The sequence below is a fragment of the Scyliorhinus torazame genome, chromosome 21, assembly GCF_047496885.1.
Source record: "Scyliorhinus torazame isolate Kashiwa2021f chromosome 21, sScyTor2.1, whole genome shotgun sequence".
Taxonomy (NCBI): domain Eukaryota; kingdom Metazoa; phylum Chordata; class Chondrichthyes; order Carcharhiniformes; family Scyliorhinidae; genus Scyliorhinus; species Scyliorhinus torazame.
Window position 1 is genome coordinate 17,342,140 of NC_092727.1, and position 26,984 is coordinate 17,369,123.

The 26,984-nt window shown below is 45.2% G+C and overlaps 1 protein-coding gene across 1 annotated transcript in view; it reads left to right on the forward strand.

Moving 5' to 3' along the window:
• dlat (dihydrolipoamide S-acetyltransferase (E2 component of pyruvate dehydrogenase complex)) overlaps window positions 1-20,346 on the forward strand; it is a 38,991-nt gene extending 18,645 nt beyond the window's left edge. The window contains exons 4-14 of the mRNA XM_072486588.1: window positions 6,512-6,683; window positions 9,161-9,287; window positions 9,818-9,993; window positions 10,697-10,841; window positions 11,393-11,460; window positions 14,647-14,727; window positions 14,845-14,952; window positions 16,053-16,171; window positions 17,921-18,083; window positions 19,265-19,401; window positions 19,858-20,346. Coding sequence (XP_072342689.1) covers window positions 6,512-6,683; window positions 9,161-9,287; window positions 9,818-9,993; window positions 10,697-10,841; window positions 11,393-11,460; window positions 14,647-14,727; window positions 14,845-14,952; window positions 16,053-16,171; window positions 17,921-18,083; window positions 19,265-19,401; window positions 19,858-19,987 — 1,426 coding nt within the window. The 3' untranslated portion in view covers window positions 19,988-20,346. The remainder of the gene's footprint in view (window positions 1-6,511; window positions 6,684-9,160; window positions 9,288-9,817; window positions 9,994-10,696; window positions 10,842-11,392; window positions 11,461-14,646; window positions 14,728-14,844; window positions 14,953-16,052; window positions 16,172-17,920; window positions 18,084-19,264; window positions 19,402-19,857) is intronic.
• Window positions 20,347-26,984: the final 6,638 nt, after the last annotated feature.

Here is a 26,984-nt window from a genome sequence, read left to right on the forward strand (position 1 = left end):
AAATGGAGGAGGATTTCAAAAGATGGAACATGTTACCGCTCTCGCTGGCGGGTAGAGTGCAGTCGGTCAAAATGGTGGTCCTTCCGAGGTTTCTGTTTGCGTTTCAGTGCCTTCCCATCGTGATCACTAAGGCCTTTTTTAAGAGAGTAGGCAGGAGTATTATGGGGTTTGTGTGGGCGAATAAGACCCCGAGAGTAAGGAGAGGGTTCCTGGAACGCAGTAGGGACCGAGGAGGGTTGGCGCTGCCAAACCTGGGGAGCTACTACTGGGCAGCAAATGTGGCGATGATCCGCAAGTGGGTTATGGAGGGAGAGGGGGCGGCATGGAAGAGGATGGAGATGGCGTCCTGTAAAGGAACGAGCCTGGGGGAGTTGGTGATGGCACCGCTGCCGCTCTCGCCGACAAAGTATACCACGAGCCCGGTGATGGCGGCAACGCTAAGAATCTGGGGGCAGTGGAGAAGTTCAAGATAGGGTGATCTCGGGTGTATGGGTCGGGGAGGACAAGGTGTCGGAAATACACCAGGAGTTGCAAGAAGAGGGGGAAGCGCTGGTAGAAGAGTTGAAGGGTAAATGGGAGGAGGAGCTGGGGGAGGAGATCGAGGAAGGTCTGTGGGCTGATGCCCTAGGTAGGGTTAATTCCTCCTCCTCGTGTGCCAGGCTCAGCCTGATACAATTTAAGGTGGTCCACAGAGCGCACATGACAGGGGCGAGGCCGAGTAGGTTCTTTGGGGTAGAGGACAGATGTGGAAGGTGCTCAGGGAGCCCGGCGAACCATGTCCATATGTTTTGGTCATGCCCGGCACTGGAGGGGTTCTGGAGAGGAGTGGCGGGAGCAATATCTCAGGAAAGTCCGGGTCAAGCCAAGCTGGGGGCTAGCAATATTTGGAGTAGTGGACGAACCGGGAGTGCAGGAGGCGAAAGAGGCCGGCATTCTGGCCTTTGCGTCCCTAGTAGCCCGGCGAAGGATCTTGCTCATGTGGGAGGAGGCGAAGCCCCCCAGCCTGGAGGCCTGGATAAATGATATGGCTGGGTTCATAAAGTTGGAGAGGATTAAGTTCGCCTTGAGAGGGTCTGCGCATGGGTTCTACAGGCGGTGGCAACCGTTCCTAGACTATCTCGCGGAGCGTTAGAGGAAGGTCGGTCAGCAGCAACCTTGGGGGGGAGGGGGGGGGGGGGAGAGACGGGGGGGGGGGGGGGGGGAGGAGACGGGGGGGGGGGGGGGAGAGAGACTGGGGGGGGGGAGAGAGAGACTGGGGGGGGGGGGGAGAGACTGGGGGGGGGGGAGAGAGAGACTGGGGGGGGGGGGAGAGACGGGGGGGGGGGGGAAAGAGAGACGGGGGGGGGGGGAGAGAGAGAGACGGGGGGGGGGGGGAAAGAGAGACCGGGGGGGGGGGGGGAGAGAGAGAGACCGGGGGGGGGGGGGGGGGGGGAAGAGAGACGGGGGGGGGGGGGGGGGGGAGAGAGAGACGGGGGGGGGGGGGAGAGAGAGACCGGGGGGGGGGGGGACGACGACTGCCTGGGAGGGTGGATGAGCAAGAGATAACATGAAGGGTTGGGGAAACTGGCACTTACGGGTGAGGGCCAGTGTACAAAGCTCTGTAAATATATCATTTTGCCGTGTCTATATCTTGCTCTGCGCGATTTCTCGTTTTTTTGTTTTGTTACGAGGTTGGAGGGGGGGGGGTTATTGTTTGTAAGGGAGAAAAATTGTGTTAAAAAACTTTAATAAATATATATTTTTTTTAAAAAGAAAGCCCACCAATTACTCTACTTTCTCAGAAGACTAATGAAATTTGGCATGTCAGCTACGACCCTCACCAACGTCTACAGATGCACCATAGAAAGCATTCTTTCTGGGTGTATCACTGCTTGGTATGGAGCCTGCTCTGCCCAAGACCGCAGGAAGCTACAAAAGGTTGTGAATGTAGCCCAGTCCATCACGCAAACCAGCCTCCCATCCATTGACTCTATCTATAATTCCCGCTGCCTCAGAAAGGCAGCCAGCATAATTAAGGACCCCACGCACCCCGGACATAGTCTCTTCCACCTTCTTCCATCAGGAAAAATATACCAAAGTTTGAGGTCACGTACCAACCGACTCGAGAACAGCTTCTTCCCTGCTGCCATCAGACTTTTGAATGGACCTACCTCGTATTAAGTTGATCTTTTCTCTACACCTTGCTATAACTGTAACATTATAACCTGCAGCCTCTCCTTCCTTCCTTATGTACGGTATGCATTGTTTGTACAGCATACTTTTCACTGTATACTAATACATGTGACAATAATAAAGCAAATCATAACCAGGAAAGTAGGGCTCATTGGGGACCAAGGGGGAAATCTGTGAGTTGAACCAGAGGGCATTGGAGCCAGAGGGTGTTGGAACAGATCCTTTACATCTGTCTTCACCCAAGAGAATGAGGAGGTAGCTATGGAACGCAGGAAGATAGACTGTGATGTTCTTGAGCAAATTGTCATAGGGAGTGACAGGGGTATTGGAGGTGTTGGCAGGCTTAAAAGTGGACAAATCTCCAGGTCTGGATGAATTGTGTCCCAGGATGCTGTGAGTGGTGAGGAAGGAGATTGTAGGGGCTCTAACCCAAATTTCTAATTCCTCTCTGGCCAGAGAGGCGCCAGAGGACTAGAGAGCAAATGTGGTCCCACTATTTAAGAAAGGTTGTAGAGAGAAGTCAGGGAACTACAGACCAGTGAGTTTCACGTAACTGGTGGGGAATCTATTGGAGAAAATTCTGAAGGAGAGAATCTATTTCCACTTGGAAAGGCAAGGTTTGATCAGGAATAGTCCGCATGGCTATGTCAGAGGGAGGTCATGCCGAACAAATTTGATTGAATTTTTTGAGCATGTAACCAGATGTGTAGATGAGAATAGTGCAGTTTTAAAAACAATAAATAGAGTACCCAATTCTTTTATTTTCCAATCAGGGGCAATTTAGCGTGGCCAATCCAACTATCCAGCACATCTTTGAGTTGTGGGGGTGAGACCCACGCAGACACAGGGAGAATGTGCAAACTCCACACTGACAGTGGCTCAGGATCGAACCCGAGTCCTCCATGCCATGAGGCAGCAGTGCTAACCACTGCCACCATGCTGCCCCTGAGGGTAGTGCAGTTGATGTAGTTTACAAGGATTTCAGCAAAGCCTTTGACAAGGTTCCACATGGGAGACATATAAAGAAGGCAAATGCACATGGGATACAGGGTAACTTGATGAGGTTGATTCAACAATTAGCGTTATCGGAAACAGAGGGTGATGACAGGTGGCTGCTTTAGTGATTGGAAGCCAGTGGCGTACCGCACGGATCTGTGCTGGGTCCCCTATTTGTCATTTTATATAAAAGATATAGATGACTATGTGAGGGGTAGGATCAAAGGTAGGCAGATGACACAAAGATTGGCCAGGTGGTTAACAGTGAGGTTCAGTGTCTTGGGTTACAGGAGGATATAGACCGGATGGTCAACTGGCCAGAAAAATGGCAGAAGGAATTTAACCCTGAAAAATGTGAGGTGATGCACTTTGGAAGGAGTAATTTGACAAGGAAGTATTCAATGAATGGCCTGACACTGGGAAGTTCTGAGGAACAAAAGGACCTTGATGTGTTTGTCCATAGATCTCTGAAGGCTGAAGGGCAGGTTAATAGGGTGATATAAAAGGCATATTTTGCCTTTATCGAGGCATAGATTACAAATGCCGGTATGTCATGTTGGCGTTGTATAGAACTTTGGTGAGGCCACAGCTGGAGTACTGTGTGCAATTCTGAAAACCACATTATAGGAAGGGTGTGATTGCACTGGCGGGGGTGCAGAGGACCTTCACCAGGAAGTTGCTTGGGATGGAACATTTAAGTTGAGGAGAATTTGTCTTGGTTAGTCTTGTTTTTGCTGGAGTAGAGGAGATTGAGGAATGACCTGATCGAGGTGTACACTATTATGAGTGGCATGGACAGTGTGGATAGGGAGTAGCTGTACTCCTTAGTTGAAGGGTCAGTTACGAGAGGGACATCGAGTTCAAGTTTAGGGGCACAAGGTTTAGGGGGCATTTGAGGAAAAACATTTTTACCCAGAGGGTGGTGATGGTCTGGAATACATTGCCTGGGAGGGTGGCAGAGGCGGGTTGCCTCACATCCCTTGAAAAATACCTGGATGAGCACTTGGCCACGTCATAACGTTCAAGGCTGGGCCAAGTCCGGGCAAATGGGATGAGGTAGGCAGGTCAGTTGTATTATTCTGTGAGTCTGTTAAATTATAACTAAATTGTGTAAAAGAACTGAACGATAATATAGAAGCAGAACAAACAAATTTTGACTATTACAGGTACCTCAAACACTTAATTGAGCCAGAACATTGTGCATAAAGACCATCTGAAATGAGAATATATAGAGTTTTCACAATTGGCCTTCTGTTCTACTCGCTCTTACTCCACCATTAAATCTACAAAATTAAGTTTAAAGTGGTTAAAGTAACTTTAATTTGTGTGGTTTCCATTCTTGATCATGATTTGCCATATTTCCTATACCATGAAGCATCCTCATGAAAAGGAACAATTAAAAGCCGAGTTTCATGCTAAATTAACTAATATCTGTTGTAGCGGCTGTTCATAGAATTATCATAGATTTTACAGTGCAGGAGGAGGCCATTCGGCCCATCGAGTCTGCACTGGCTCTTGGAAAGAGCACCCTACCCAAGGTCAACACCTCCACCCTATCCCCATAACCCAGTAACCCCACCCAACACTAAGGGCAATTTTGGACACTAAGGGCAATTTATCATGGCCAATCCACCTAACCTGCACATCTTTGGACTGTGGGAGGAAACCGGAGCACCCGCAGGAAACCCACGCGTACATGGGGAGGATGTGCAGACTCCGCACAGACAGTGACCCAAGCCGGAATCGAACCTGGGACCCTGGAGCTGTGAAGCAATTGTGCTATCCACAATGCTACCGTGTTGAGTGGCTACAATCAACTTCCATGCAAACGGGTGTGCAGAAGAAAAGAGCCGAGGTTCCTGCTTCTAATAAGCAAGCAGTGACACCTGCTAGAAAATGCATGAATGTTGGGTGAGAAAAAGGTTGGATCCAAATTGAGTGAGCCTCCTCAAGCTAAAAATTGGGACGGACAAACTGTTATCATCAACCCCACCCAAAATGCAATCCATGCTCTGTGCTCTACCAAATCCTGTCTTTTGTGCATCTTTCCCATTGCTGTTGGAGACTGTGCCTTGAACCACATTCCATTCCCTCCCTAAATCGTGCTGGTACCATCCTCTATGTTGTGATCCTCCTGAAACCCCTTCTCTGACCAAGCTTTTGGGCGCTGCAGCTAATCTTCCCTAGGCAGGGCATCCATTTTCCTTCTACTTCTGTGAAGTGCTTTGGGATTTTGTTCTGCATTATGGTCATTAATATATAGAATGCGCATTTATATAATAATGCCTTTGCTGAAAAAAGAGACATGTTGTCATCTTGCACTCATCAGGACTGATTCGCAAGAGTACCAAATCTCAATGGGGGCAGCCGTTCACATGAGACGAGGGTGCTGCTTGGTTGATAAGTGGACTCCTGGTGAAGGCATTGCCATGGAGAATGAACCAGGGAACAGTTAACTGCCCTGCTTTTGGGGTTTAAATTGAAAGCGGGCAAGTTGACTCTGGTCAAGGAGTTGCCATGGGGAATGAACCAGGGAATGGCTGTCCCCCAAAGTTTTTATTAGTTGAAAAAGTTGCAATGTGTGGACATGTTCTTTCTGTCTGCTAAGGATGGGCCCTGTGTGTGAAAATATGTATCTTCTAGCATCTTTAAGTAACCCACACTGAACTGTCATACCGTTTATATAAACAGGATGCTCAAAGGTGATTCACAGCACCTTTTGAGGTGTAGTGACTGTTTGTAAATGGGGGGGTTACATTGGCAGGCAATTTATGCACATCCAAGGTGATTTTGATTGAGGGGTAAATAATTGGCCTGGACACTGGGTAGACGTCTCTGCTATTCTTCGAATTGTATCATTGGATTGTTCATGTACATCTGAGGGGGCAGACAATTCCTTGGTTTGACGTTGCATCTGAAATATAGCACTTATAGGCGCACCATGCCCTCTCTACTACACAAACTGTCAACCGGGATTTGGTGTTCAAGTCCTAGAAGGGTACGCAAACCTATAACCTTTTGACTTGGGTGAGATTTTTCCCAGAATCTAGGCTGAAAGCCAAAATCTGTACGCTGTGTATTGGACGTTGCCACGGTGTCTTGGAGCTTGCTTGTTTGCCATGAGTTGCACAGGAATTTCCCAAAAGTTATTTTCCTCAATTGTCCATTGGTGGTTTCAATTTAAACTTCTTTCCATGTGGTCATGTAATGGCAGAACGATGGACACCTAGGGTGGTCTTGATTCATCATGCCAATCTATTTTGTATCTTTGTTGAGATTAGTCTGCACGATCCATGTTGCTATTAATTATGACACAAATTTCTCTGTTGCTTGTATTGTTTAGAGCTGAGGATATTGAAGCTTTTAAGGATTACACTCCAGAGGCAGCGGCAGCAGCTTCTGCCCCACCAGCAGCTGCTTCAACCCCTTCCACCGCACCAGCGGCTGCTGCAACCCCTTTCACATCCTCATCTCCACCCAAAGCTCCAGGCAGTTCTTATCCTCCCCACATGAAGGTGAGCAAAACGAAAATGGAAGTGTGAGCACTTCTTCAAACTGTGTTAGGTTAGTTTGGACTCCTTGACTTTGCCATCCCACATGGTCTTATCAGTTCCACCTTGCCAGTCTTCGATAAGGACATATGTTTGCCACTGGAAAATATTCTCCCAATTTGTTTACAGCTGCACTTTCAAAATCTCAACCCTTTGGCGCTCCAATCACCAAGATGTTTCTGCAAGCACTGATCTGTCAACAACACTCCCCTTCACCCAAATCCTAGTCCCCATTATACCCATCACTGTGTCTCTTCCCTGGCTGTTTCGCCTGGACCCAGACTTGAACAGATGTGGCAGACAACTGGTTTAGCCATTTTCCTGCCGATTTGGCTGGACCACTTATTGCGCCATGAGGATCTGCTGTCATCTGTCAAAACTGCTTCAAATCTGCTGACATCACCCCTCTCGCAAAATAAAAGCAATCCTTGATCCTCTGTCGTTGCAAACTACTGTCCCACCCCCAATATCCCTTTCTTTTCCAAAGTCCTTGAACGCGTTGTTGCCTCAAATTTGTGACTATCTTTTCCGGAGCTCCATGTTTGAATCCCTCAAACCTGGTTTTACTCCGCCACGGAACCAAAACACCTCATATCAGAGTCCTATCTAGCTGTGGCCACAGGAAACGATCCCTTCTCGTTCGTCCTTTACAACCTTTCTGCACCTTTTGACGTGGATGAGCGCACTATCCTCCTCCAAGCCCTCTTCTTCATCCAGTTGGAGGGACTGCACACCCAGTGTTACCTCCGGCGTCTCCCAAGGATCAGTGCTGGCCCCTTCCTGTTTCACATCTACATGCTGTCTCTTGACGAAGACATCTGAAAATACAACATTGGTTTTCAGCGTATGCTCCCTCTCCACCTCACCTCTGCCTGTCAATTCCTTCGCTGTAACTAAATTATCAGATTGCTCATCTGACATTCAATTCTGGATGTGTAGAAATTTCCTTCCAGCTAATTATTGGGAAGCCCTTGCTTTAGGTCCTCATCTCGAATGCAATTCCCTTACCACCAATTCCATCTCTTTCCCGAACAGCTGTCTGCGGATGAACTGGACAGATCTCAAATGTAGTGTCTTGTCTGACCTTAAAATTAACTCTTAAACTTGTATGCCAATTTCCACATCTGAAATTTCATTGGCTGCACCCCAACTCAGCTCACCTGCTGGTGAAACCTTCATTTGTTCCTTTGTTACCTCGGGACGTAAATATTCCAATACGCCTCTGACTGGTCACCCACATTCCACACTCTATAAACGTGATTTCATTCAAATGTCTGCTGTCCGTGACCTAATTCGCACCACGTCCTGTTCACCCATCATCCCTGGGCTGGCTCTCAGTTAAACAATACCTATTTTTAAAATTCTCTGCTTTCTCTGCAAATCTGTCCATAGTCTCCCCTTCTCTCTAATCTTCTCCAGCCACACAACCCTCTAAGATACCTGCACTACAATTCTGGCTCCCAATTTTAATTGTTTCACCATTAGTGGCTGTGCCTCCAGCTGCCAAAACTCTGGAATCCGCTCCATCCCTTGCTCTTCCTTTAAGATACTTTGTAAAATGTACCTCTGACAAAACCTTTTGATCACCTGCAATAATGGGTGGGATTTTCCCATCAGCCCGCCACGTGTTTTTCGTCAGGAAGTGGACCTGTCGCCGGGATCTACCGGTCCCACTGTTGTCAACGGGATTATCCGTTGACAGCACCCCTCTCCGTTGGGAAACTCGTGCACCGGTGTGGGACCGAACATCCCACTGGCGTGACCAGCTGGTAAATCCCGCCCACTATCTCCTGATGCAGGTCACTGTCAAATGTACTTTTATAACGCGCCTGTCGCAATCTTTCACTACATTAAAGGCGCATTGAAGCATTTCTTCTTAGTGAATATTACGTGCTTGTGATGTAGCTTCGAAACAATGGAAAACCCTCAATTGTAAACATTAAACAGCCTGTGAGCCAGTTGCTTGGATTTTAACATTCTTTGAACAAGCAGGTCAATTTGGAAGCCAATTATTTGCATGAAAATTGCAAAATGTATTAATTTTTAATATGGATAATATATTACATTTATTGAAATGACAGTGATATTGTATATAACACTTTAGTGCATAGAACTTTTTGATGTATCCTGTCCCTCTACTGGTTGTAGCGGGATATATTCCGACTTAATTGAATGAGGATAATAAGTAAAGAAGACAAAAATGTGGCAAATTTCAGAACTGTATACCAGTGAGTTCATTCCCAGTTTAACTTTATATCCCCTTTTTATTACAATTTGCTTTAGGATGTTGTAAGTTAAAATAACCTTTCCAGTCAGCTTGCTTAAAATGCCTTGGCTTCATTGGACATTGAGCTGTGAAGCAAAGCATTATGTCCTAATCTAAAAGTCTATATTTTCAGCTTTGTGATGATTATAAAGCCAGAATACCTGTCTATTTGCAGATTGTTTTGCCTGCTCTTTCTCCAACAATGACAGTGGGTACTGTTCAACGATGGGAGAAAAAGGTTGGTGAGAAGTTGCGTGAAGGTGACCTGATTGCAGAGATTGAAACAGACAAAGCAACAATAGGTATGCAGTGACTTCAATTTTGCATGCTCAGCAACACAGTTAAGGTAGCTTATGAGTTTGGGAATCGGACACATTCTGGTTTGTTCACACCATGCCTTAAAATGATTTTAGACACTTGTTACACTGTGTTTACGATGTGGCCATAATTGGAAGATTAGATTTGACCTGTCTGTGTATGGACAGTGTAAAGTTTGAGGTTGGCTTAACGTAGGGTAACCCTTGATATTAAACAAAATTGTAACATGACAGTATGGTGGTTATTGATATTTACAAAGGTTATTTTATGAAAATATTTAAACCAGTTCAAAATAAGCACTGTTGTAACAACACCGTTGTAACAACAATGTGATAAAATTATAATTCATGATGTTTCCAAAAAAGTAGTTTAGAGATTTTTGTTTTTGTTTTCCATATTTGTTGTGGTTAGCAACAAACATTGACCAATGAGGGTGACGCCGCGGAAGGAAAACCAACTGGAATAAGATTTGTTAAAGTATTGTATTATAGAAAATCCATTGTGTTTCTCTTAGGTTTTGAAGTAATGGAAGAAGGTTATTTGGCCAAGATTCTAATAGCTGAAGGTACACGGGACGTTCCTCTTGGGACATCGCTGTGCATTATTGTAGAGAAGGAGTCCGACATCCCAGCATTTGCTGACTATGTGGAAACCGGAGTTGCTGATATTAAGCCACAACCTCCACCTCCAGTAAGAGCCCATAACTATATCTACACATCTGTAACACTTGGTGCTTCAAATCTTCTGAAGAGGTCGGGTTTTTCCCTCTCCCACCTGTGTTCAATCTCTGGTGGCCATTTAGCATTTAGATTGGTTTGTCTAAGTGGTTACTCTTCATGTGTGAACCTTGGCTGCATCTGCCAGGCTGTTAAACCACAGATGAATCGTGATTCTCTCATGTGAGCAGGGATTGTTGTTTTGGGATCAGAAATGGAAATTCAGGTTGATTTTAGCCTTTATTGACGAGGGCACTAAAACCAACTGCAACACCCCAAATGTCTGCAAAGATCAGCTCAGTAGTCCAGGGATTGAACCTAAGACCTCTTTGATTATATGGTTTAGCCACTGGATGCATCAGCTTGCTGAATCAGTGAGTCAAATTGACATGCTTCCGCTATTTAACATACTGTATTGCTGATTTTCTGTTACATCAGATATGGGCGTTTATTATGGCTTGAAAGTTTCCTGCTTGAAACTTGTCCTGTGTTGTTTGAATCGAGGTTTAATAATAAAATGTCAAAAACAATGATGCACTCATAAATTTAATGGAAAAAAATGTTTTAGCTGATAATGTGTAGTAACCCACTGTTCAGTAAAAGCTGCCAGATTATGTGTCTTATTTGAAGGGGAGATTATATGGATTGCTCAGTCAAACTTATGAAATTTGTTCCAGGCTGCACCTCTCGCACAACAGCCTGTGGCAGCACCAACTGTATCACTCCCAGTCAAGTCAAGAGATCCCAAAGGTCGAGTCTTTGCAAGCCCTTTGGCAAAGAAATTGGCAGCTGACAAGGGCATTGACCTCAAACAAATTAAAGGTAAGTTGCATTCAAATTGAAATATAGCTGCTTTGGGGTAGGTATATCTTGAAATGTTAAAATTATTTAATAGTCACAGCAGATTGTTTATACCAAGGGCATATGTTGATTGCTTGACTCAGTTGGTGGGAGTTTTGACCCAAAATCAGAAGTTTGTGTGTTCAGGCCCACTCTTGAATTTGGCCTGCATTCTACCATGCTAAGTTTCAACCTCGCAATTAAGATGTTAAGCCAAGATCACAACTGCCTGTTTTGGCACATTTGAGATGTATCTTTATATTTTAAAGTATGAACATTTTAACATGGGTCCTTTTTAAAATAGTCGTCTTTATTCCATTAACACTAACCTATTCATTTTAGAATGCAAATGGGAAAAGTGATAGAGCTATGCGTTTGCAAAAATAAGCCCTATTGAATATATTACAATGAATTTAAAACTTCAGCCAATTTTGAAAAGGCACTGGCATATAAAACTTTCCCAGCCATCACTTGGATTGGTCTAAAACTGATATTTGTGCTCTTAAGTTGGTGGTGTATTTTCTTCACTTCAGGTACTGGACCAGATGGTCAAATCAGGAAAAAGGACGTTGATTCATTTGTGCCTTCGAAGCTAGCCCCAGTAAGTTTCTTTGAAATAACTCTTAAGATTAAAATCTACTGAAGTTTCAGTGCAGTTCACATTTTTGGAGCTGTGCGATTAAGTCTTGAGTACTCAGTACTGAATATACTATAGAAGAATGAGCTGATTTCACCTCCAGATCGAGGAGATACGGCCAAGTTATTTTTGCAGTCCCCATTGATTCTGGTTTTGGAATAATAAACACATTGGATTCAACTTAATTTTTGAGAACTCATGATTTATTAAATGGAAACGGGAGGAAGTCTTTTTGGATCTCTAGTCTGTTCTGCCATTTGGTGAGATCATACCTGATTTTGGGGAGAATGGAAAAGAGAGTTTGGAATTGTACTATTCTCTAGTTTCCAATTCTATTGTTTTAGCAAATCGATCTCTTGATCTCTATATGCTGTGACAACGGATGTTGGGTTGCCTAGTATTTGGTTACCAATTGATTCCAGAACAGCAGTCCTAGCTATGTTAGTAAGAGAGGTTTAAGCAATATTTTACGTTAGAATTACAAAATGGTATTTAAAAAATCTTACCATTTTTCAGAATGGTCATGAAATAACTAACTTTCAAAGAATCAATGTTAAAAGATTAAATGACTGCATGAAAATAAGCTGAAGTGCTTTAATTTTCAACTAGTGAATTCTATTGATGATGGTGTTATGGTAGCTAACTGTAACCATGAGAAAGAAGTATTGGTAACTGTGGCGTCTACCAAGAGGATTGGTTAACTAACAGGAAGCCGAGTAGGCAAAAAATCGGTCATTGCCAGGTTGACGAGGTATGAAGATGGAGTGCTGGAGCCTCAACTATTTACAATCTTTTTACTGACGTGGAAGGAATCAAATTTTGCTTGTTGAATTTGCTGATGATGCAAAGATAGGTAGGAGGGTAAGTTACGAAGAGCACATAAGGACTCTGCAAAGGAATATAGATAAGTAGTGTGCAAAAAATTGGCAGATGGGAGTATAGTGTGGGAAAATGTAAACGTGTCCACTTGACGGGAAGAATAGTAAGGCAGCATTTATTTAAATGGAAAGCGATTGCAGAGCTGTCCAGTACAGAAGGATATGGGTATCCAGCTACATGAGTCACAAGAATGTTAATATGCAGGAATGTTGTCGTTTATAGAAAGGGGAATGGAATATAAAACTGGGGAAGTTTTCCTGCAGTTGTACAGGGTATTGGTGAGATCACATCTGGAGTTTTGTGTACAGCATTGGTCTCTGTACTTGAGCATATAATTGCATTAGAAGATTGCAGAGAAGATTCATGTGACTCTTCCTTGAATGAACGTGGAGAAGTTGGACAGGTTGGACCTGTAACCATTGGAGTTTAGAAGAATGAGAAAATATCTTAAGATCCTGAGGGGACTTGACAAGTTGGATGCTGAAAGGATGTTTCCCTTGATGGAGAGACTAGAAGACACCGAGGGCTTTCCAATTTACAGCAGAGGTGAAGGAAATCTTTTCCCTCGGGGTCATTAGTCTGTGGACCTTTCTTCCTCAGATAGATTCTTGATTGATCAGGGAGTAAAGGGTATAGGGCATGGGCAGGAAAGTAAATGCCACAATCCGATTAGTCATGATCTTAATGTCGGGGCAGGCTCAAGGGGCCAAATAGCCGCCTCCTTTGTAGCTATGATATTCAGCTAGCACTCTTGTGATAGGTTCTGGTAGGAATTGAATAATGTTGAAAGTGGGATGGCAGCATAATGGTAATGTCACTGGAGTAGAAACCTAGCGGCTGGACTAATGCTCCAAGTTCAGATTCCACCATGGCAGCTTGGGCAGTTTAAATTCAATTAATGGGTAAATCTGGAACAAAGTAGTGATCTTGTTACAATGATCGTGAAACTACCGGATTAATGTCCTTCAGGAAAGGCAATCTGCCGTCCTTACCTGATCTGGCCTACATGTGACTCCAGATCCAAAGCAATGTGGTTGATTCTTAACTGCCCTCCTGAAATAGTGCAACCAGTCAATTGCATCAAACCACTACAATAGCATTGAGCGGCAGGGTAGTACAGTGGTTAGCACTGTTGCTTCACAGCTCCAGGGACCCAGGTTCAATTCCGGCTTCAGGTGATCGAGTTTGCACTTTCTCCCCGTGTCTGCATGAGTTTGCTCCGGTTTCCTCCTACAGTCCAAAAATGTGCAAGTTAGGTGGATTGGCCACGCTAAATTGCCCTTGGTGTCCAAAAAAGGTTAGGTAGGGTTACGGGAGAGGGTGGAGGTGTGGGCTTGGGTAGGGTGCTCTTTCCAAGGGCCGGTGCAGACTCGATGGGCCGAATGGCCTCCTGCACTTTGACATTGCGGGTGTACCTACACCATATGGACTGCAGTGGTCCAATAAGGGGTGGGCAAGCGATCAAAATATGTCCTTGTATATTTCCTGCCCAGAAAGGGGGCAGCATGGTGCCACAGTGGTTAGCACTACTGCCTTACAGTGCCAGGGACCCAGGTACAATTCAAGCCTTGGGTGACTGTCTATGTGGAGTTTGCCCTTTCTCCCCGTGTATGTGTGAATTTCCTTCAGGTGCTCCCGTTTCCTCTTACAGTCCAAAGATGTGCAGGTTAGGTGGATTGGCCATGCAAAATTTCCCTGCAGTGTCCAAGCATTAGGTGGGGTTATGGGTATAGGACGGGGGAGTGGACCTCGGTAGGATGCTCTTTTGGAGGGTTGGTGCAGACTCGATGGCCTGAATGACCTCCTGCACTGTAGAGATTTCATTGATTTCATTAAGTATTGGCCTCATCAGCAATGCTTACATCCCAAAATTAAAATTAAAAAAGTTATAGATGCTCCTACCAACTACTTGCATTATAAATACCACTGACACAGTTTACATGAAGTTGCTCAGAATGAGTGGCAGGTTATGGTGTATGCTTAGCAAGTGTTATACATAGAAATGCTGAGTGATCAAATAGAGGCAAAGTGTAGGATGGAGAAAGAATTTTGTAACTTGTTTGGGGACAGTGGAATAATTTTTTTTTTTTTTTTTTTTTTTTCTTTTTTTTTTCTCATTGGCTGAGTTTTTCTCTGGAATTAATTCAAACAACATAGAATCAAAGTGTGACACATGTAATACATGAGTTATTGTTATAGATTTTAGCTGCTTTTCTAGTGTGCAACATGATTTAACATACTTAACTCTGATTTGCTTATTATTTTATGTAGGCTCCAACTCCAGCTGCTCCTGGGGTAGCACCTGTACCTACTGGAACATTCACAGATATCCCTCTCTCCAGTATACGGAAGGCAAGATACTATTGACAAAATTGCAACTGATTAGAAAGTGAAAGGGATGCAACAGAGGCATAAATGTCTCATTTGGTTTTCCATTCACTAACTCCCTTATTTATGTTTTACCATTAGATTATAGCTCAGCGTCTTATACAGTCCAAGCAGACCATCCCCCATTATTACCTATCTATAGACGTCAACATGGATAGGATCCTGGAGCTTAGGAAACAATTGAATGAGGTAAGAGCTATTTTTGTGTAAATATTTTTGGGGTTCCGTTCATTCTTGGTTTGCTTACTAATCTCTCCTAGCTATAATACCCACCTTTTATAACTGAGAGATTGGGGTGGAGAAGAGAGAAAATGGTGTCCTGGTCAGGCTACTGTCAACATTGCTTGTAATCTCCTAGGAGAGGCAAAACAAAACCCTAGTCCGGTTCAGCAATTCCTCCAATTGATTGGAATGATTTGTGGGAGGCCTCTGGCAATGAAGCCGATGACCCAATGTCTTTTGCATGAAATGAACATGGCCTCAGTCAGAAACTCATCCAGCTCTATTTTGAATGATCCCAGCAAACTGCACATGAATTTGCAGTTTGACCAAGAGGAGGATGATCTGTCAAATGTGAAAAACTTCCTGCTGTCTATTTCTATGCTTATTGTAACTTGTTGTACACATGCCTGTTACCCCCTACCTATTTTGTTTGCATAGTTGGTCCACGTGGAGAGTCTAGTCCCTTCATTATTTTAAATACATAAATAAAATTAACGTTTCCTGAATTAACAATGACCTATATTTAAACATATTAGTACAGCTAGGGGTTTTCAAGCTAGGTTATGGTTGTGGCTTTTCTCTGAACTTTTTCTGGGGCATTTATATCATGCACCATCTAGGTTAATGAAAAATGGATGCTGTTTTAGATGAAAACTTACTAAGTTCTTGTGAATGACATTATAGTGCTTTTTTGTTTACAGATTGCGTCATTCGAGCAATACATTCTGGTACTCTTAGCTTTTCCTGTAGTCTCATGGCACTGATTGCGAATCATTATATCATGCACCATAACACCTAGATCCCTTTCCCACTCAACAAGAGGCCTGCGCAGCATGTACATGTTTGGTATGCTTCCAGAATATTTACTTGCATAAATAATATATTATGCGTTAGGAAACATTATCCAGGCTCTAATTGGTGTTGTTTTTCTTATTGATGAGGGAATCACTGCTTAGCTACAATCAGAATTTTAACCAAATATAAATCTGGAATTATCATTTTGCGACTTGGAAAATGACAGATCAACCCTGGGAGATTATTAATATTTGTGACTCTTCCATTTACAGGAAGTCAAATCGGAAAACATCAAGCTGTCCGTGAATGATTTCCTCATAAAAGCTTCAGCTTTGGCATGCTTAAAGATTCCCGAAGTAAATTCCTCTTGGTTGGATACAGTTATCAGGCAGTGAGTAATCACTCTGCAATTTCAAGTGTTTAAAAGGTGTTAGTTTTATTTGATGCAAGGCGCCTTTGTTTAAATGTTTTACCAGCCTGTGATGTATGTAAATGTTCAAGGTGGAACTTGTAATAAGTTTTAATTTGTATTTAGAGATGTACCCTTCCTGTCATGTGATGTGAAATTTCACGTGCCAAACATTGGATACAAAAGTTTCACTTGCAGAACAATAATTAGGGCCTAAAGTTATTAGAGCTTGATAATATTCACTCTACATTTTCCTATCTGTGACCTGCAAATAGGGAAAGACAATGAACAATGCATGTACCATTAATATTGGTGACTTTATAAAGTGAGAATAATTCAAAATTTTATCAAACTGTGTCAATTTGAAGACATTTAACATCATGGCTAAATGGTTATGGCTGTGACCTCTGTTTCATTCACAAGAATGTGGCTCGGTTTAAGCCTTTGAAATGCAGCCAATTAGGCAGGAGTGTGAAAAATTTAGAAGCACTTGCCAGACTGGTACAAAACCATCATAGAACATACAGTGCAGAAGGAGGCCATTCGGCCCATTGAGTCTGCATCGACCCACTTAAGCCCTCACTTCCACCCTATCCCCAGAACCCAATAACCCCTCCTAACCTTTTTGGTCATTAAGGGCAATTTATCATGGTCAATCCACCTAACCTGCACGTCTTTGGACTGTGGGAGGAAACCGGAGCACCCGGAGGAAACCCACGCAGGCACTGGGGAACGTGCAGACTCCACACAGACAGTGACCCAGCGGGGATTCGAACCTGGGACCCTGGTGCTGTGAAGCCACTTGTGCTACCGTGCTGCCCATCAAAGCTGAATTTGGTCTGGAGTACTTTGTGTTCTTATCTTCAGCAGCTAGTGGTATAACCAGGAATCTGAGTGGTGTATGCAGGAGGCCTGTAAAAACAAGAATGTTCCAAGGTAGGGGATAGGTTATGAATTACTGTGGACACCAAAAGTGATGGGGAGTGGAATGGTTTTACTGTTTAGTACCCTGCATCCACACCAAGCACATAGGCAAACTTTAAAGTGGGCTAGGTAAAGAGTACTCTTTGCCAAACGATGTTCCAAAAATTGGGAATTTTCCCATTTCGGACTTGAGATGACAAATTAAATAGCAAAGTGTGCTGAACTCTGAACTTGATGTGGAGATGCCGGCATTGGACTGGGGTGGGCACAGTAAGGAGTCTTGCAACACCAGGTTAAAGTCCAACAGGTTGTTTGGAGTCACTAGCTTTTGGGACGCAGCTGCTTCATCTGGTGAGTCTCACCTGATGAAGGAGCTGCTCTCCGAAAGCTAGTGATTCCAAGCAAACCTGTGGACTTTAACCTGGTGTTTAAGACTCCTTACTGAACTCTTGAGCTGTCTGTAATGTAGCTCTGCATTCATTAAAACTGGCTCATGAGGGTCTCAATGCCTTCCACGTATGCTCCATTAGTACACAGTCGAGAGGAAAGGTGCATTTATCCGATCAATATGACTTGTATTTGAACCCAGATCATCAAAATAGCACACTTGCTTTAAACCACGGCGCTCCAAAGATTTTTATTCCTCCATAATCAATCATGTTGTATCATGATCAGTTAACACTTATTGACTGATGTGTAGCAACTCGTTCCACTAATGTGATGGGATGACACAGGACAAAATCTTGGATTAGAAGTTATCTGGTGAAAAAGATCAAATGAGCTAACTTGATGTATGTTTCTCACCAGAAACCATGTCGTGGACATTAGTGTGGCTGTGAGCACTCCTGCTGGTCTGATTACTCCCATAGTGTTTAACGCACATATCAAGGGACTCGCCTCCATTAATAATGATGTGAAATCCTTAGCTGAAAAGGCTCGTGGAGGAAAACTCCAGCCCCATGAATTTCTGGTAAGAATTAATATTTGTAAAGAAGAATCCAGTGTATCTCTTCCTCTGCTTTCAGTACCCCCCATTGTGGTGTTTGGACATAAATATAGTATTCTGGGGTGCGTGGAGGAATTGAAAACATAAATACGAAAATTTAAGGGGCGGCACAGTGGTTAGCACTGCTGCCTTACTGATCCAGGGACTCTGGTTCAATTCGAGCCTCGGGTGACTGTGTCTCCCCGTGTCTGCGTGGGTTTCCTCCGGGTGCCCGGTTTCCTCCCACAGTCCTAAGATGTGCAGGTTAGGTGGATTGGCCATGCTAAATTGCTCCCTAGCATCCAAAAGGTGGGGTTACTGGGTTAGGATGGAGGTGTGAGCTTAAGTGCGGTGCTCTTTCAGTGGTGCAGACTTGGTGGGCCAAATGGCCACCTTCTATGATTCCATGAAGCCAAACCCGCCAATTAAGTTCAGTCATAGAATCCCTAGAGTGCAGAAGAAGGCTATTCGGCCTATTGAGTCTGTACCTACCCTTTGAATTAGCATTCTACCCATGTCCACCACACTCTATCTCCGTAACCTAAAGTGCACATCCCTGGACACTTATAGGCAATTTAGCATATCCAATCCACCTAACCTGCACATTTTTGGACTGGGAGGAAACTGGAGCACCCAGAGGAAACCCAAAGAATGTACAAAACTCCACACAGACAGTGACCCAAAGCCAAAATGATGTGTAGTGCCACGCACATTGGATCCAAGAAAGACTAATTGGAATATTTTCTTAATCGTGAGATGAGTAACTCTGGACAAGTGATTTGGGTGTCCAGGCACACAAACCGCTAATATCTAGTGAGCAGGTAATTAAAAAGCTAGAGGAGTGTAGGCCTCTACCTCCAGGGAGCTGGAATGCAAAGAGGAAGAAGCTATGCCTCAATTTTGCAGAGGTTTAATCAGACCCCAGATAATTGCTCGTCTTTTAGTGGCTTTTGGGAGGCTTTTTCTTTCTCGCCCTCTCTCTGGCAAACCAGATAAGTTACAGTTTCAAAATAAACTCTGTAGTTCAGTCTAAATATGCATGTAAATGTAAATGATCTATTTATGGATCAGTAATGCAGTACAGTTCCTCCAAATTGGCAATGTAAATCATCGCACTTTAAAAAAATCATACTATGTAACTCTCTATTTTTATCCTTTTACATTAGGGTGGAACATTTACAATATCTAACCTGGGAATGTATGGTATAAAGAACTTTTCGGCCATTATCAACCCACCCCAAGCATGCATTCTAGCTATTGGTGGATCAGAACAAAGACTGCTTCCTGCAGAAAATGAGAGGGGGTAAACAATTTCTCTTAAACGTTTGTGGATTATTCTTGTGAATGTTAAGTTATGGCCACCTAGTACAAATTAAATACAAAACGTTACAAATAATTTTGTTGTGCATTGTGCATAAATTGAAACTGAATGCTTTATTTGAAGTATATGTAAATTATCGAACTTTTAAAGCTAATTTTTGCCCTGGAACATTTTGGCTAATCATGTAGCATGTCATTCAGAAGGTGGCTGGATGCTTAAATACAATAAAATGTTTTATGTCAAAGTATGTGAATAGATCAGATTTGAATGAAGTGAATTTTATTTTATTTGCTAATGATCCTAATCTGCTGGTCACTTCAGTAGCTTTGTGTCACTCACCTGAGTTGAGTTCTCCAAATGCTTCGGGTATGTCTTTTAGTATGTTGAAGGGCATGTGTAATTTTAAAATCTCACCAATACCATATCATACCCCTACAGATTTGATGTTTCCAATGTGATGGCAGTAACCCTGAGCTGTGATCATCGTGTTGTGGATGGAGCAGTCGGTGCTCAGTGGTTAACGGAGTTCAAGAAGTTCCTTGAAAGGCCATCTACCATGCTGTTATAAATTGCAGGAACCAATGTCTAAGAATGTCAAGTGTTTTTTTTTCTCAAGGTGGTTTTATTTATAAATGCCAGTATCTGCATGAAATTCTTGTATTCCCATTACCCATGTACGGTTAAAGTATTTGTACAGTAGGGAAGAGAAGGTATACAGTTGAGCTAGAACTCGTAGTTGAGGAAAAACCTCATGCTGGTTACTAATTCCAGTCCCATCGTATCAACAGATAGTGGTCTAACTAATTCATAACTTATCACTAACCCAAATCCAGCACGAGAAATACTGTGTGCTGCTCATGATCACCGTTTTCAAATGCTGTATTCTAGAAAGCAGTCAAAATAAACTGGTATCTGTTTAAAAGCTAAGGGAGTATTTTTTCTTCATTAAAATTCGAATTCAATAGGAAAATTATCTACACAATTGTAAATGCTTTCTTTGCGAACACCCGGGTGATATGAAATTGGTAGCATGAGCTGGGTTAATCCTCACTGGAGACATGGTATATTTTCTATATTTCTCTTAATCAGTTTAATTAAAATCAAAGTGATAGGTACTAGATTAATTGCATACCTTCTGGTCCAATATTTTTCATAAACTGGAACTACTTAACAGCGGCTTGGCAGGATTATAAAGACAAGTGGTATAAATGAATATTAATTTCGGTGTTGTGCACTGGTACTTATTAATTGGACAAGAATGACAAGTTTTCCTTTCTTTCCCCATTCTCACCTATTCAGTACCAATTGTTTAAAGTAGATTTTGTCCCACATTGTGGGTATTTTTTTCCAGCTCTTTCCCAGTGTAAATTACATTTACTATATTTAAATTCGGGAGGCAAATACACCATTTTCAAAGTGTTTTATGTTGCTCATGTGCCACATAGCAAGTAATATATTATTAATATTAAATTCTGACAGTTTATCAAACTTCAGAACTGGTCATTCATGTGCGTGTGGCTTTAACCAGATTAGTTTCCACAAGTCTGGGGTCTCTGGTGTGTTTGCAACCCCCATTCACGATTGGCTGAGTGCAATTAAATTTAAACATTATCTTGACGCAGACCTCAGAGATTCATGTATGCAATCATCTTAGTTCTTTTATGATACTATCACTGGAATCGATACCTGCTTTGTTCCATTTTACACATGCTTTGGTTTTTAAAAAAATATATTTTATTAAAGTTTTCAAACACAATTTTTCCCCTTACAAATCAACAAAAATGGTAGCATGATAACTGATATATAACATTGCTTAAATAATATAGTAAACTAACCAAATAACACAAAGTAATGCTCCCCCCACCCCCTCTCCCCATCTAGAACACAAACAATTTACCCCCCTCCCCCCGGGCTGCTGCTGCTGGCTATCTATCTTCCCCCTAACGTTCCGCTAGATAGTCGAGGAATGGTTGCCACCGCCTGGTGAACCCTTGAGCCGATCCTCTCAGCGCAAACTTCATCCGCTCCAGTTTTATGAACCCCGCCATATCATTTATCCAGGCCTCCACGCCGGGGGGTTTCGCTTCCTTCACGTGAGTAAAATCCTACGCCGGGCTACTAGGGACGCAAAGGCCACAATTTCGGCCTCTTTCGCCTCCTGCACTCCCGGCTCATCCGCTACCCCAAATATAGCTAACCCCCCCAGCTGGGCTTGACCCGGACCTTCACCACCTTCAAGATCACTCCCGCCACTCCCCTCCAATACCCCTCCAGTGCCGGACACGACCAAAACATATGTGTGTGGTTCGCCGGGCTTCCCCTGCACTTCCCGCACTTGTCCTCCACTCCGAAGAACCTGCTCAACCTCGCTCCCGTTGTGTGCTCTATGTAGCACCTTAAATTGGATCAGGCTAAGCCTGGCACACGAGGAAGAGGAATTTACCCTACTTAGGGCATCAGCCCACAAACCCTCCTCAATCTCCTCCCCGAACTCCTCTTCCCATTTTCCCTTCAGTTCGTCTACCAGCTCCTCCCCCTCTTCTCTCATCTCCCGGTATACTTCGGACACTTTGCCCTCCCCGACCCACACCCCCGAAAGCACCCTGTCCTGGATCCCTTGTGTCGGGAGCAGCGGAAATTCCCTCACCAGTTGTCTCGTGAACGGTCTCACCTAAAGATATTTCCCAGGGGCAGCTCATACTTTTCCTCTAGTACTCGCAAACGTCCCATCTATAAATAAGTCTCCCACTCTCCTGATTCCTGCCCTGTGCCAGCTCTGGAACCCTCCGTCCAACCTCCCTGGGGCAAACCTATAGTTGTTCCTGATCGGGGACCACACCGAGGCTCCCAGCACACCCCTCTGTCGCCTCCATTGCCCCCAGATACTTAATGTTGCCGCCACCACTGGGTTTGTGGTAAACTTTTTCGGGGAGAACGGTAATGGCGCCGTCACCGGCGCTTTTAAGCTCGTTCCTTTGCAGGACACCATCTCCAGCCTTTTCCACGCCGCCCCCTCTCCCTCTATCATCCATTTACAGATCATTGGAACCCAGTAGTAGTCGCCCAAATTCGGCAACGCCAGTTCCCCTCTGTCTCTGCTACGTTGTAGGAACCCCCTCCTTACCCTCGGGGCCTTCCATGCCCACACAAAGCTCATGATGTTCCTATCTATTTTTTTGAAAAAGGCCTTAGTGATCAATATGGGGAGACATTGGAACACAAATAGGAACCTCGGGAGGACCATCATCTTAATCGCCTGCACTCTGCCCGCCAGTGACAGCGGCTGCATGTCCCACCTTTTGAAATCCTCTTCCATTTGTTCCACCAGCCGAGTCAGATTGAGTCTGTGTAAGGTTCCCCATCTCCTGGCTATCTGAATCCCCAGGTATCGGAAGTTTCTTTCCACTCTCCTTAGCGGCAGGCCATCTATCCCTCTACTCTGGTCCCCAGGGTGTATCACGAAAAGCTCACTCTTTCCCATGTTAAGCCTATATCCCGAGAAATCTCCAAACTCCCTCAATATCTGCATGACCTCTGTCATCCCCCCCACTGGATCCGCCACATACAGCAGTAGGTCATGCGCGTAGAGTGACACTCGGTGTTCCTCTCCCCCTCTAACCACCTCTCTCCATTTCCTGGAGTCTCTCAGCGCTATGGCCAGTGGTTCAATTGCCAGCGCGAACAGTAATGGGGACAGCGGGCACCCTGTCTTGTTCCCCTGTGTAGTCGAAAATACTCCGACCTTTGCCAATTTGTGACTACACTTGCCATTGGGGCCCCATAGAGGAGTTTAACCCAGCTGACAAACCCCTCCCCGAACCTCCTCAGCACCTCCCGTAGATACTCCCACTCTACCCTATCAAATGTCTTCTCTGCATCCATTGCCGCCACTAACTCTGCCTCATCCTCTGCTGGGGGCATCATTATCACCCCCAATAACCGTCGCACGTTGACATTCAAGACATTCAATTGTCTCCCCTTTACGAACCCTGTCTGGTCTTCGTGCACCACCCCCGGGACACAATCCTCTATCCTCATTGCCAGCACCTTTGCCAGCAACTTGGCGTCCACATTTAGGAGTGAGATAGGCCTATAGGACCTGCATTGCAGCGGGTCTTTATCTCGCTTCAAGATTAGTGATATCGATGCCTCCGACATTGTTGGGGGTAGGGTCCCCCCTTCTCTGGCCTCGTTAAAGGTTCTTACCAGCAGCGGGGCCAACAAGTCCACATATTTTCTATAAAATTCCACCGAGAACCCACCTGGTCCCGGGGCCTTCCCTGCCTGCATGTTCCCCAGCCCTTTGGTCACCTCGTCCACCCCAATTGGCGCCCCCAGGCCCTCCACCTCCTGCTCCTCCACCAAGGGAACCTTAGTTGGTCCAGAAGCTGCTGCATCCCCTCTGTTCCCTTCGGGGGTTGGGACCTATGTAATCCCTCATAAAAGGTCTTAAACACATCATTTATCTTCCCTGCTCTCCGCACTGTGGCTCCCGTTTCATCCCTAACTCCCCCTATCTCCCTCGCCGCTGTCCTCTTTCGAAGCTGGTGGGCCAACAGGCGACTCGCCTATTCCCTATATTCATATCTCATCCCCTGTGCCTTCCTCCACTGTGCCTCTGCCCTCCCTGTGGTCAGCAGGTCGAACTCCGCCTGGAGTCGTCGCCTCTCCCTGTATAGTCCTTCATCTGGGGCCTCCGCATATTTTTTATCTACCCTCAGAATCTCCCCCAGTAATCTTTCCCTTTCTTTGGCCTGTTTTCCCCTTGTGAGCCCTGATGGAGATCAACTCTCCCCTGACCACCGCCTTCAGTGCTTCCCATACTACTCCCACTCGGACCTCCCCATCATCGTTGGCCTCCAGGTACCTTTCGATACATCCCCGCACTCTTTCGCAGACTCCCTCATCTGCCAATAATCCCACATCCAGTCGCCAGAGTGGACGCTGCTCCCTCTCCTCTCCTAGTCCCAGATCCACCCAGTCTGAAACAGCTGTGGCTGAGTACTCCGTTCCTTCCACCCTCGAAATCAGTGACCTTCTCAAAACTAAGAAATCTATCCAGGAGTATACCTTATGGACATGGGAGAAAAAGGAGAACTCTTTGGCCAGCGGCCTAGCAAATCGCCACGGATCCACTCCCCCCCCCCCCCCCCCCCCCCATTTGGTCCATAAACCCCCTAAGCACCTTGGCCGCTGCCGGCCGCCTTCCGGTCCTAGATCTAGATCTACCTAACCCTGGGTCCAGCGTGGTGTTGAAGTGTTCCCCCCCCCCCCATTACCAGGTTTCCTACCTCCAGGTCCGGGATACGTCACAGCATCTGCTTCATAAATCCCGCATCATCCCAATTTGGGGCATATACATTAACCAACACGACCTCCATTCCCTGCAGTCTGCCACTCACCATCACATATCTGCCACCGCTGTCCGCTACAATGTTCCTAGCCTCGAACGACACCCGTTTCCCCACCAATATGGCCACCCCTCTATTCTTTGCGTCCAGCCCTGAGTGGAACACCTGTCCCACCCATCCTTTCCTTAACCTAACCTGGTCCGCCACCTTCAGGTGCGTCTCTTGGAGCATGGCCACGTCTGCCTTCAGTCCTTTTAAGTGCGTGAACACTCGGGCCCTCTTAATAGGCCCATTTAGGCCTCTCGCGTTCCACGTGGTCAGCCGGACTGGGGGGCTGCCCGCCACCCTCCCCTGTCGACTAGCCATCACCCTCTCTGGGCAAGTCCCACGTCCCGGTTCTGCGCACCCACCCGTCCCCCAGGCGGCGCATTCCCGCCCCGACTACCTTTTCTTTTACCAGTTCCCTTTCGATCTCCGCAGCAGCAACCCAGTTATCCCCCCCCCCCCCCCGTTTCCCCTCCAACGTCAGTCCCTCAGTTCTGATCCAGTTTCTCGGTTTTAATGAAGGTCCATGCTTCTTCCGCCGTTTCGAAATAGTAATGCCTCTCCTGGTGCGTGACCCACAGTCGCGCCCGCTGCAACATCCCGAATTTCACTTTCTTCTTGTGCAGCACCTCCTTGGCTCGATTGAAGCTTGCCCTCCTTCTCGCCACCTCCGCACTCCAATCCTGATACACTCGTATCACCGCATTCTCCCATCTACTACTTCGTACCTTCTTGGCCCATCTCAGAACCACCTCTCTGTCATTGAAGCGGTGAAATCGCACGATCATCGCCCTAGGTGGTTCTCCAGCCTTTGGTTTCCTCGCAGGGACCCGATGGGGCCCCTTCCACTTCCAAGGGGCCCGAGGGGGTCTCAGCTCCCATTAGCGAGCGTAGCATCGTGCTCGCGTAAGCCCCGCCGTCAGCTCCTTCCACTCCCTCGGGGAGACCCAGGATCCGGAGGTTCTTTCTCCGTGATCTGTTTTCCAGGACTTCAATCCTTTCAGTGCACTTCTTATGGAGCGCCTCGTGCGTCTGCATTTTGACCGCTAGGCCCAGGATCTCGTCCTCGTTGTCAGTCACCTTCTGCTCCACCACACGGAGCTCTATCTCCTGGGCCTTTTGTGTCTCTATAAGCCCCTCAATTGCTTGTAGCATCGGGGCCAGCACCTCCTTTTTTAGCAGCTCCACACACCGCCTTAGAAACTCATCCTGGTCCGGTCCCCATGTCGCCTGGGCTCCCTCCGCCGCCATCTTGCTCCTTCCTTCTGCCACTGCCTTCGAGATCTGGCCGCCGCCACCGATATTTTTCTTCTCCGCTGGGGGGTTGGACTCCCTGTTGCCTCACCCCACACCGGGTTTCGTCCCGAAAAAAATCCCTGTTGGGGCTCTTAAAAAAGCCCGAAGGTCTGTTCGAGCTGGAGCCGCCGAAACGTGCGGCTTAGGTGGTCATCGCAGCAACCGGAAGTCCTACACATGCTTTGTTAGGGGGCAGCCAGATGTTGGAGAATGGGTAACCGCACGGGTTAAATTGTAAGTAAAGGATAACATTTGTCTTTGTCCTTACCTTAGTCAAGTTCTCTTGTCTATTCTGTCATTTCTTATGGGTCACAAGGTTTTTAAAAAAAAATAATGGATTGGCACTTCAACAATTAAATTTAAAAGTTTCAGAATAAATGAACATGAGCCCAAACATATTTTATACAGCCTTTAATTTTCATGCTTCGTGCAGTGAGCTATAATTATTCTGTTTACTGCCTAAAATACCACTCCAGATATTCTTTATGCCTTAATATTGAATAGAAGTAAACAGCAAGTTAACAAATAGGAAAGGGGGGAAATAAAAGCTGCACTTGAAACCAAATTTAAATGTAGATCTGTACAATATTTCACATTGGTATGTCTGTTGGTGGCAACAAAATGCCATATTCTTCATTAAATTAATACTTTTAAAAAATATATTTGTGTGCAGTTCACCTATAGTGTGATCAATCCCACTGTCGTCCAGAATCAACGCGTGCTGCAAAAAGGAATGTTGTACTTCCAACATCATGGATACTGGTTGGTTAAACTGAATCAACTTGATTCTCAAATCAGATTGCCATGGCACCCTGTATATCTAATGCTTGATTACTAAGTAGAGTTTTCATAATTTGTATACATTAGCTTGCT